Here is a 13,020-nt window from a genome sequence, read left to right on the forward strand (position 1 = left end):
CTATTCAAACTTTTATCAGAAGTAAATAGAGCTCAGACAAGAATTTACGGAAAGATGGATTTTGGTTACTTTGTATATTAAACTCACTTGTTCGGTGAGAATTTCACTTCAAGGAATTCAAACAACGAGAAAATCAATTTTTCTCCGCATCAAATCTGTATTTACTCCTCAAATTTTTTATAATTTATTATCACGAACTCGAGCAAAATTTGAATGAAATCAAGAAATAGTAAACTAGAAAAAGTGAGTGATTATAATTACCGTAAGTTGTGTCAACTGGCCATTCAACTTTTTTCATGATCCTCACAACGGTGCTAGATAAGGCAATATCATCTGCATGCCGTATGACCGTTTTTTTATTTGAATTTCCATGTGAACAACACTGTCCCCAAGTCACCAGTAGTAAAATAATCGATGTCTTTATTGCAGCGTTCATTGTGAAATACTTTTATGATTCCAGAGAAGATTCGCTAATATCTATATAAGGTAGAGATTTTTTAAAATTTCGGTTTCTTTAAAATTTTTCCCCTATTTTAACTTAAATTCAGATATTAATTAAATTATTTAGTCGATAGAAATGTTTTTGTAGAAAATTAAACATTTTCCATAATAAATTCCATAACTTCTGTTATACTTTATATTAACCATCACTATTTACACTGTGAAAAAAGCGGTGTTAAAAATGGACTCGTTTTAACTCCGTTCGGTGTAAAAATGAAATTACACCGGTGTAGGAAGAGTAATACACCGGTGATAAAAATACCGGTGTTAAAGCGGGGTTATCGGTGTAAAAGCGGAGTAAAACCAGTGTAAAAGCGGGGTAAATTGCGTCCACTTGGAGTATTAACTTTAAAGATTATAAAACACGAACAATGTCAGTTCTTTATGAAAATTAATAAAAATATCATTTATTAACAAGTATAGTGATCGAGTAAGTAAAAATATTCACAAAGTAAAATATTTTAACACCGGTAAAAAATATTTACACCGGTGGCGGCGTTATTTTAACACCGGTCTAGAATATTTACACCGCCGGCGGCGTTATTTTCACACCGCTTTCGGGCGTAAATTGAACACCGATAATTTTAACACCTACACCGCTTGGATTTACCCCGGTGATTTTTTACAGTGTATAATTAATAGAAAAATTAATCTAATTATACTCACAAATGATCAGCAACTGCTCTGATGATAAGCAAGCGTTTAACTTATGCAACAATTGTGTAAGTGTTTATATACAAGTTCTGACGTCATTTAGTTTTTTACAGAATATAATTACACAATAAACAATGTTGTGTCCTTGCGTCAAAAAACTTAGTGTTAAAAATTTTTGTGTTAAATATTTAATACTTTCTTGGGTCGATTGAACCGAATAAATGTTAAATGTATACATAAAAGTGTTAAATAGGGGAGGGAGGGGCAGAAGGGGGTACTTAAGGAAATACCAAGTTTTCGAGGACTGAAATACGCTAAATCTTCTTTTTTTAACTTCCCGCTAAGAAAATTGTAAATTTTCAAAAATTCGGGAAGTTATTGGTTTCGGTCCGATTTACGAAAATCGAATTTCCATCAGATGTCGACGTTTTGAGGTCCTAGGAAGCTATTCTGACTAATGTCAAGATGATGTCCGAGTGTATGTATGTATGCATGTACGTACGTACGTATGTAAATACCTGTATCTTTTGAACGGATGAACCGATTTTGAACTTTAAGGTGTCATTCGACGCGGATTGTCAATATCTTGAAGCCGAGAGAAAATTGAGCTTGATCGGTAGCGCTCGTTCAGAGATATTCCAAAAATAAAGTTTTTTCAAAAATGTTTTTTTTTGATAACTTTTAATGTGCTCGATTGATTGATTCCAAAATGGACTGGACTCTAGAGCTTTATAAGCCGCGTCGATTATCGCCTCAACCATCAAAATCGGTTAATTCCTTCGTGAGATATCGTGGGAGAAAGAAATGCTAAAAAATGGTTTTTTACAAAACAATGGCATACAAAAGTATTTTCGTGCTCGAAGAGCACGAAATTGTATTCACAATAATGTTTTCGAGCTCAACGAGCTCGAAAACAGCGGGAAGTTTTGGGGCTGGCCCGCAGGGTCTTATAGACCGATTTTTTTCAGTGGAATGTATGTTCTTTTGGTTAAACGGTTTTATTAACGCAAAGGGCTCAAAAATTCAAGAGCAATAATCATTTCGAGATCTCGGAGCTTGAAAACCTTAAGAAGTTTTGAAGTTGACTCACACGATCAACTATTTTTACATTTTTTTAAATTTATAGAAGTCATTGATTTTGGCGTTGTTCTAAAAATTGAAAATAAAATGAATGTAACTTTTACGTAGACAGACGTATGCTTTTTTCTTTTAAATATATTCAACATATACATGTATATATTAACGTAAATATATTGATAAAGTATAAAATCAACAGACACTTTAATAGGTTCATAGGTTCGTCTGTTACGTTATTAAAAAAATAGTGACGAAAGAAACCCAGACTAATATACTGGTGGTTGTTATTCGATGCAACCATATTATAATAAGTATAATACCAAAAAGTAAACACCATGTGTCCTAATTACACGGTTATTTTTATTTTTATTGTACAATGTAGATTTTATTCGAGTTGACTAACAGCGTTGTTAATGTCTGGTACATCATAATATATATGTTTAGCTGATTCTTCTATTTCAAGATCTAATTTTTCCTCTACTAATTCAATGAGATTCATATCGATGTTAAGAAATCCAATTTGTAAATAAGAACTGAGTTTTCTGTCGTCGGATGCATCATTACGTTCACATACTATCGGAGATGATCTGATGTTCTGTTTTGAAATAGAAAAATACATTAATATAGAATTATCACAATATTTACAATAATTATTAGTTTCTAAAGTCAATGTATCCACATCAAAACTTTGATGTATTAGCAGCTTAGTTCCCATGATTTCCGGTCATAATATCCTTAACAAAAACAATCCGTGACAAGCGCGGCTAAAAATTTCAGTTCGTTAATTATTATGGCTAAATTAAGCATGCCGACTTCTGAGTTCGCGCTAAACGAGACAACCGCATAAGGCCCACATCACAGAAATATCGGACGTTCGAATCCCTGCATTATTAGGAAAGCTGAATTCGGCTTACATTCGGAAACTGAACTCTTTATGGAAGACCGCAACCTGTCCGCGAAAAATGTCTTATTGCAAAGAATAAAGTAATGAATTTTTTTTATTTTTGCGGAGTAGGCATCATCAGATATGATGATTATTCAATTTCTAATCGAATGAGAAATATTTAGTTCAAGGAAAAGCGAAAGACCTACGCTTTATCTACTACACTATGCAACCGGTTGTGATTCCTAAGTTTAGTTATTCCAAATAAAGTTCTATTAGGTATCAGTAAAGAATGGCAAAGATACACCTAATTTTGGCCATGCCACCGATTTTCTTAACAACAAACAAGTTTGGATATTTTTTGGCATTTCTTGGTTCGGTTTTCGTACTTCGGAAATTCTAATTCGACCCGAATTTATTTTGTTGGCATTCCGCGCTAGGATTTCTATTTGGGAAACTATCGGCAATTCATCAAAATTCCATCATTTATCAAAGATTTTTCGTTTAGGTTATGTTTGTCAGTATATAGTCAGTCTTTATAGATATTTAAACTTAGATGAACAATTGAACTCATGTGTGGTTCTGTAATTTTTATCATAGACTAGGTTTAATTTTATAAAAATGTGTGATTACCCGTAGTCTCAATTTTGAGCTTTCAAATCCTGACTCTCCACCATCGACATGGACGAAATCACCATCTTCATCTTTATGCATAATGACTGTCTCATCAGTGTGTCTTACCTTGTAAACTGCCATCAATAAAACTGAAAATGAATTTTGGTAATGTTAACAATGATTATTATACAATATTTACACGAGTTCGATCGATGAAAGCTGTTTCTTATTTACCATTCTTATCGAAGCTCGTATCATCTTCATTGAATACATATGTCGTGGCAAAAGCGTAACAATTCAACATATTTATTTCCTTATCACTGTTGGCCAAATTAATAAGATTGACTTTATTGTTCATTGTGAATTCTTCTGCAAGAATCAAGATCAATGTTGACGGTGAATTCTTAGATTCAATCAAAGTTGAATTTGTAATTGACTTGTGTTGGCATTCTTGCAAATTGAAATTATTGTTGATATTCAATACTTGTGGGCAACCTCCTACAGCTGTGTATTCTTGGGATTTTCTGTAAAGGATAATGATTATTCATAAATTTAATTACTAACAAATCGGGGCGAGAAAATGCAAAATGGACCTCTTATGAATTTTATCAATTTATTATTAAACTCATTAGCACATTATACCAGGATTAAATAAATCATTAGTTTTTATTGTTTATTCGGTACACGGAGAGAAAAGAATAGTTCTGATTCCTATGCTAGAATGGTAACCATTACTATGTTACATTGTAACGAAGACTTTTGTGAAAATCCTGTGTGAATTTGCTGTAAAAAATCTTTAGCATTGTGGCAAAAATATGAGTGATAGCTCATTCGATGCGGAATCAAATTTTGAGCAAAATGTGTTTTTTATTTTTTTTATTTATCAAAATTTCAATTTTTTATTAACAAAAAATATAAACAAAATAAAGAATCTTAGATTGTTGTTGATAACTCAATAACTATAAGCGATATCGAAAATCTAAAAAAAGATCTTTAAAGAGGAGGAAATTTCTGAAAAAAAGTCTCGACTCCCCGAACTCTAGCTCCATAAACAATAATTTTTATTTAATGTTGAAAATTGCATTCCGCGAGGCTGCTGTCTTACTCTAACCTCAAGACGCCAATGTGACAGCAGCCTCGCGGAATGCAATTTTCAACATTAAATAAAAATTATTGTTTATGGAGCTAGAGTTCGGGGAGTCGAGACTTTTTTTCAGAAATTTCCTCCTCTTTAAAGATCTTTTTTTAGATTTTCGATATCGCTTATAGTTATTGAGTTATCAACAACAATCTAAGATTCTTTATTTTGTTTATATTTTTTGTTAATAAAAAATTGAAATTTTGATAAATAAAAAAAATAAAAAACACATCTTGCTCAAAATTTGATTCCGCATCGAATGAGCTATCACTCATATTTTTGCCACAATGCTAAAGATTTTTTACAGCAAATTCACACAGGATTTTCACAAAAGTCTTCGTTACAATGTAACATAGTAATGGTTACCATTCTAGCATAGGAATCAGAACTATTCTTTTCTCTCCGTGTAGGTTTTCAAAATATAAGACGGGGGGAGGGGCTGGGCTTGGGAACAAATGAACGTTTAGAAATTTTGGTGCATACCACACGGTCCATTAAAGTATGAATTATGTTCTAAAGTCACAAAATGTTGGATCCAATATTACTCTTGCAAAAATTAAGTTGATAACTTTTTCACAAGTGCACGGAAAAAACCGAATTGTTGTTGCAACAGGACATAGCCGTGCAGCAGCTACAGGACAGTCCTGTTACAGCTACATGAGTCATCCTGTTGCAGGTACAGGACTAACCTTGTTGCAGCCACAGGATTATGTCTGTGGCTGCAATAGGATTGATCTTGTAACTGTAACAAGGCGGGTCCTGTAGCTGCTACAAAACTTTCCTGTTGCAGAAACACGTTCATGCTACAGGATCTTCCTGTTGCAACAACAATTTTTTTTTCCGTATGTACATAAGTTTTGAGTTGTGTCGATCGAAACTCCCGCCAAAGACAAGGTTGTCAACATACAAGCGGCTTATACGTAATTTAACTAAATTTATTATATTCACTAACCAAGCGAGCTTTAGACTTGAGTCGACACTTCCCCAAATAAAAATAGTGTTTTTGACATTTGTTTTTGATTATAGCGGAAATATTCATTATGAAAGTCCAAAGTTCGAGGATTTGCTACCTCAATAAGAAAAAAAATAAGTCGCCAAGCTTCACAATAATCAGCGATGGCTTCGTGCATGCACAACTCATGGGTCGTGAAATTATCTTTTCTCATTTTTTATTTGTCAGGGGTAAAAATCTTTCAAAAATACCGAAAACTTGAGAGTTATACATGGCTAATATAGTGTGGGATTTCCACCCACTGAAAATACAACCTCTCCCTTTACTCTTTTACTCAGAACCGTAAGCCCAGTCGGGGCTGCTTGCGCATTACTTTACCCATTATAGCCCAGCAAAATGTAAGTAGTTCTTTCAAAATTTTATTGAGCAGTGAAGGGGGTCGAGGACTAGAAGTCTGTTTTGCTTTTCCCTGCCCTCTCCAACAGTTATTATTAATTTTGTGGCTATCTTACATAAGCATTTCCTCATGAGGCAATGTAATGACAGCTCTCGGATGAATAATAGATCCGTAGTATTCTCTTGCCTCGACTGCAACATAAAAAAAAATCAAACATAATATCTGCTCTAAACTGATTCAAAAAAATCGACTAAATCTTTTTATCTTCATTATATCGAAAATATTGTTGGAAATGATGAAAAAAAATTACTGTGAAAGTTTGAGCTCTTAATATTAATATTAACAACTGCCGCATCGCAATTTTCTATTTCCTGTTTAAATAATATGGGAAAATTTATTTTTTAAGCTTTAGAATTTTGTAGCTCACGGTGGGACCAATACTTTTGAATGTTCAAGACTTATTATTATGGGAAATTTGACGCTCTACATAAAAGGTCTCTTATAATTTTTCGATATTTTTATTTCTTCAAAAGTAATTCGAAGTTAAAGTTAGATTGACGATAAATTTTTACATTTTTTTAATTTTTTGACGCAACCATCAGCTTTATCCGAAAATTTTAGAGGACATTTGTTGTAGAGCATTTTATTTCCTACAACTTATCTCAGAGAAAATTTTCGATATTTCACTTAAGTCGTATGTTATTTGCAATTAACTGAAAATTTTCTTAAATAATCTAAATTTTGTTGCTTAAAATTAATTATATTAAATTTTCAGTTAATTGCGAATAACTTACGACTTATGAGAAATATCGAAAATTTTCTCTGAGATAAGTTCTAGGAAATAAAATGCTCTACAACAAATGTCCTTTAAAATTTTCGGATAAAGTTAATGGTTGCGTCAAAAAATTTAAAAAATGTAAAAATTTATCGTCAATCTAACTTTAACTTCGAATTACTTTTGAAAAAATAAAAATATCGAAAAATTATAAGAACCCGGGTCAAAAATAAAACTTGATTCAGGCTCGCTTCGCCTTATTTTCTTTTGAAGTTATCGATTTGCCGACGATTTTTTATAAGATCTCGACTTTTTCGACTTAAATTTAATTTTTTTAAACTTTTTGAACTTTTTTCATCTTAGTTTCAACTTACTCGTCTTTACTTTGAGCACGATAGTCATTCACATTACTTTTGACTTGCTAAACCAAATCGAAAAAAAGTCATTTATTCGCCTTACTTTCGCCTTAATATATAAAAATTACTTCACCTTAGTTCTGACTTTTTCGACTTATAATTTAAGTCGAATAAGTCTACATCAAGTCAGTTTCGACTTGATTTAGACTTTTTCGCCTTACATTTTAAGTCGAATAAGTCTAAACCAAGTCAATTTCGACTTGATTTTGACTTTTTCGTCTTAAAATTTAAGTCGAATAAGTCTAAACCAAGTCAATTTCGACTTGATTTCAACTTTTTTGTCTTAAATCGTGACTAAGTGAGCCAGTAAAGTCTAAACCGAGGCGAAAACTTAATATATTTCGTACCTCCGTAAAAAAAGTCAAGTTTGTCTTGTGAAAAACGGCTCCAAATTTCGACTTGGTAAGCCAAGTCTAAATCAAGTTTTATTTTTGACCCGGGAAACCTTTTTTGTAGAGCATCAAATTTCCCATAAGAATATGTCTTGAACATTCAAAAGTATTGGTCCCACCGAGAGCTACCAAATTCCAAAGCTTAAAAAATAAATTTTCCCATGTTATTTAAACGGGAAGTAGAAAATTGCGATGCGGCAGTTGTTTATATTAATATTAAGAACTCAATTTTTCACGGTATTTCATTTCCAACAATATTTTCGACATAATGAAGAAAAAAAAAAATTAGTCGATTTTTTTGAATCAGTCTAATGTGCTCTCTTGAATTTGAAATCGTGGAAATAGTGACTATTCACTATCCCCTAGCAAAAGGTAATTTACCGTAATTCGAATCCACCAGGGATAAGAATTCAAAACATTTCAAAATTTTTGACCTTAACATGTACATATCTTGAATCCTCTTAGACTGTACTATATGGTGTACAATATTTAGTAGGGGTGTGTCAATATATTGAGCTATAGCTTAAGCTTCCGAATTAGTCGTATCTAATCGAATCTAAGTATTCGATTAAAATTTTTCGAATTATTAAAAATTTACCAATAATTTCGAAAGTTTTTTAATTATAAACGTAAAATGATAATATTTTCTTTAACTATTTAAACTTTTATAAGAAGTAAATAGAGCTCAGACAAGAATTTACAAAAAAATGGATTTGGGTTACTTTACATATAAAACTCGCTTGTTCGGTGAGAATTTTACTTCAAGAAATTCAAATAAATAGAAAATCACTTGTTTCGCGGTTACTTCGAACTAAATCTGTATTTACTCCTCAAATATGTTATAATCTATTAACACGAACTTGAGCAAAATTTGAATGAAATCGAGAAATAGTAAGCTAGAAAAAGTGAGTGATTATAATTACCGTAAGTTCCATCAACTGGCCATTCAATTTTTTTCATGATCCTCACAACGGTGCTTGATAATGCAAGATCATCTGCATGCCCTATGATCTTTTTTTTATTTGAATTTCCATGTGAACAACACTGTCCCCAAGTCACCAGTAGTAAAATAATCGATGTCTTTATTGCAGCGTTCATTGTAAAATATTTTTATGATTCCAGAGAAGATTCGCTAATATCTATAAGGTAGAGATTTTTTAAAATTTCGGTTACTTGAAAATTTTTCCCCCATTTTAACTTAAATTCAGATATTAATGAAATTATTTAGTCGAAAAAAATGTTTTTGTGGAAAACTAAATATTTTACATAATAAATTCCATAACTTCTGTCATACTTTTTATTAACCATTGCTATTTATAATTAATAGAAAAAATAATATAATTATACTTACAAGGGATCGGTAACTGCTGTGATAATAAGCAATCGTTTAACTTAGGCACCAATTGTGTATGTATTTATATACAAGTTCTGACGTCATTTGGTTTCTTACAGCATTTTTTATCTATCATTGTAGAAATCCCCACCAGTTTTTGATCACTATTTTGATTCGTATCTTACATTAAAGTATTTCGATGATAATGAGTTCTATACGTCCACATTAAAGATATAAGTTGATAATTAATTTAATGTGATACCTCATTTAGAACGTTTTCATTAGCTTTGTCTAATTGAACTCAGAAAGTACTTAAATAAATTTAAAAAGTTTTTATTTTTCATTTTTATTGTAATTTTATTTTCATTTATTAAAATTTTCGTTTCAATATCCCGCCTTTTTGTCTTAGATATTGTTTTTTTTTTTTTCAATCTAACAAGCAAGTGCTATTGCTGGTAATAGATAGAAAGAAAAGGAAAAAAAAATAATAACAATAGTACAAATAATAATGGCACACAGAAAGAAAATTATAGGAACTTTTCCTATACATTATGGGAATGGTTCCCGTACTGAGGGAACCTGGGGCACGACGGCCCCCTTAAGCCGGTTTTTTCTTTTTGTGGCTTTTAACCATCATATCGTTTATTTTCCGTCTATTTTGGGAGAATCAGTTGAAATTTTGCAAAAAAATGAAAAATAGTATATTACATACCTAGGCCAGTAAAATAAGAAAAGTCTCAGAGCACATGTAATTGTTGGCCGAGGCGAAGCCGAGGCTGACAAACATGTGGTCTGAGGCTTTCTTTTTTACTGGCCAAGGTGCGTATACTATTTTTCTGCTCGACGAAGCCGGAAAGTCGCAACTTCGTTTGGGGCAGCGGCCCGAAAGTTGCCACTTTCCGGCCGGAGGGCAGAAAAAAATTTTTATGTTTTTTTTGGGGACAAGGCCGTCGTACCCCAAGAAAAAAAAAATTTCTTTCTCAAGTTTCTGCAAAATTTCGACTGATTTGAATTTAAATTTGAATTTGCCGCATTATCATTATACACTGTAAAAAATTCGCGGAGTGAATGCGGATTAAATCCGCAGTGAATGCGATGTGAATGCGGAGTGAATGAACTTTTAATTATTCACTCCCCTCGGAGTGAAATTCACTCCGGAGCGGAGTTTTGAAAATATTATTAATAAAACATAACTCCACTCAATAAAATCGAAGTAAAAATTCGCGTATTACATTATTGATCAGCTGATATGCACACACATACGCACATACATATTTAGGCACACACGCGCACTCGCACACACACGCACGCACACATTTGCACATAAGCACACAATCGAACACGCACACGCACACATTTGCACACAATCGAACACGCACACGCACACATTTGTACACACACGCACACATTTGCACACACGCACACATTTGCACACACGCACACATTTGCACACACGCACACATTTGCACACATGAACACATTTGCACACACGCACACATTTGCACACACACACACACACACACACACACACACACACACACACACACACACACACACACACCACATTGTTTAGCAGTTTAATATAAATTAGTATAAATTTATTTAAGTATTAAAACTCCGGACCGGAGTGAATTGGGAGTGAAATAAAATCCGCGTCACTCCGAAATCACTCCGCTAAAAAAAAACTCCTAATTCACTCCGCATGCGGAGTGATTTTTTTCAAAACTCCGGAACTCCGAGTGGCGGAGTGAATGCGGAGTGAATTCGGATTTAATTTCACTCTGAATTCACTCCGGATTTTTTACAGTATATTTATAAGTATATTATTATATTTTTTGTTAAATTTTTTCTAATTCATTTTACACAAGATGAATACCATTGACCTGAAAAGGCCTAATAGAATGAATTCTTCAAATTTATTACAATTTGAAAAAAAAAAAAATAATAATTTTTTCGTTACAATTTTCTTCGTGCTCTAGGTTTCCTTATTGTAGGGATGGTTTCCATAATATATGGGAACAGTTTCATATATTATAGGAACAGTTTTTAAAATATTATAGGAACAGTTTTTGAAATATTATAGGAACAGTTCCCATAATGTTATAGGATCAGTTTCCATACCTTTATGGGAACTATTTTTTCACCTATCATAGAAATATTTCTTGACAAAATAGGTAAGAAATTTCTCTCATGATATGGAGAAATTTCAATAAAGCTTCTTCGACGATTGATTTGTATTGAAACACTAGATTAAGCTTATTAGGACCCTTAATATTCAGAGATAACATTCATACATAAATAAATGAAAAATATTCAATATGTCAGATTTTTTGAAGATTACAATTTGGAATTTTGAATTTTCATTGATTAATATATCTGTGTATTATAGGAGTGATTCCCACACTTTTTCCTAAATTGATATTTTTATGATAGTATAGGAACCATTACCAAACATTGTAAGAACACAGAAAAAAATGATTGACAATTATTGTAGTTCGACTTCTAATTATTTATGTTATGTTCAATAACTAATGTCGTTTCAGTTAGTAAAATTATGATTTTAATTTTTAAACTGCTATAATTAACAGTTAATCGTTGAAATATACTGCTTGACTATTTGAAATTACTACTTAAACCTTAAAAAAGACACTTTTCAAAAAAATGCATCGGTTATTAATTTCTTACGTTCTACTCAGTAATATATACTGAGATTCGGTCTAGGCACGCTGTTGACGAGAATCTCAGTAATATTTATAAATATTTTCTTTCCGTGAATGGTTCCCATAATAGTGTAGGAACAATTTCTGTAAATTGTGGGAAACATTCTTATAATTTTACGTGTAGCATACCTATAGTTGTAGGAATTGCTCCCATAATTTATAATCGTAGTTTCTGTAATGGTATAAAATAAATCTATCTATCGGTTGACCCTGCGGGCCAGCCCTAAAACTTCTCGCTGTTTTTGAGCTACTTGAGCTCGAAAACTTTGTCGAGAATACAGTTTCAAGCTCTTCGAGCTCGAAAATACTTTTGTATGCCGTTCTTTTCGAAAAAAATAGGTTTATTCAACGCAGGCCTGATTTGCGCGCTTTATGACATCTGCGTTGCGAACTCTAAACGGCTGTTTACCGACCGGTGCAAAGTAGTTGAGTAAAATCAAAATAGATGTCCTCGGCTTTCACCGAAGTTGTGAAAAGTGAGTGGTGAAATGAATTCACAATTTAGTCCGTGTATGTAACCCTACGACTCGTGCTGAAAACATTGCACTCGCCACATAAAAACTATCTTAATATCCTAACTATGCAATATACTATTTTACCATTTTTTCTCCGACGATATCTCTCAAACGAATAAACCGCTTGAGACGGTTGAGGTCGCAATCGACGCTTTTTATCAAGTTCTTAAGCTGATTAAATTGTGAATTCGATTTATCGCGTCAATTTTGAGATATTTCAAAAAACCACAATTAACGCACTTGGGCTTCGGGCTAAATCAATTTTTTTAAATTAATCTCATTAATATCATTATGAATCATCAAAATATTAAATTAAAGAATATTCTTTAATAAATTTCCTCAAAAATGTTTAACAACTTTGAAAATTTTGGTCTACTACAAAGAAGGCAGAGGTTATTTACAGTCGGTCAAAGGGCCGAGACCGTTTCGCGATTGAGATGGGCAATTCTTTGCATAAAGTATTTTCAGAATCAGTATTAATGCTTATCTGCATAATTGTTAACTTTTTTATTAAAATAGACAGTGATACAGCTAATAACTATAGTCATAAGTTAATTAAGAGTGATCCAAAAATACTTTTAATTACTTTATAGATACATATAAAATCATTTGCTGCATTATTATCGTTTCTTACTTAACTTTTAATGGCTTT

At 32.3% G+C, this 13,020-nt stretch overlaps 1 protein-coding gene across 1 annotated transcript; it reads right to left on the bottom strand.

The window, feature by feature from the left end:
• Positions 1-2,470: 2,470 nt before the first annotated feature.
• Positions 2,471-9,335, bottom strand: LOC130668317 (uncharacterized). The gene is made up of 6 exons (XM_057470548.1): positions 9,152-9,335; positions 8,724-8,939; positions 6,333-6,408; positions 3,965-4,254; positions 3,749-3,879; positions 2,471-2,827 (listed from the first exon to the last, which is right to left on the bottom strand). The coding sequence occupies exons 2-6, from the start codon at positions 8,896-8,898 to the stop codon at positions 2,618-2,620; spliced, it is 882 nt and encodes a 293-aa protein (XP_057326531.1). The 5' UTR covers positions 8,899-8,939; positions 9,152-9,335; the 3' UTR covers positions 2,471-2,617.
• Positions 9,336-13,020: the final 3,685 nt, after the last annotated feature.

This window comes from Microplitis mediator, chromosome 5 (assembly GCF_029852145.1).
Source record: "Microplitis mediator isolate UGA2020A chromosome 5, iyMicMedi2.1, whole genome shotgun sequence".
Lineage (NCBI taxonomy): Eukaryota > Metazoa > Arthropoda > Insecta > Hymenoptera > Braconidae > Microplitis > Microplitis mediator.

What these genes read in the sequence shown, in the direction of transcription:
- LOC130668317 (XM_057470548.1), bottom strand. Translation starts at nt 8,898, where the DNA reads ATGAACGCTGCAATAAAGACATCGATTATTTTACTACTGGTGACTTGG. An exon ending in GCCAGTTGATGGAACTTACG is followed by an intron (nt 6,409 to 8,723) that starts GTAATTATAATC and finishes TTTATGTTGCAG; the next exon opens with TCGAGGCAAGAGAATACTAC. An exon ending in TACGAGCTTCGATAAGAATG is followed by an intron (nt 3,880 to 3,964) that starts GTAAATAAGAAA and finishes ATTCATTTTCAG; the next exon opens with TTTTATTGATGGCAGTTTAC.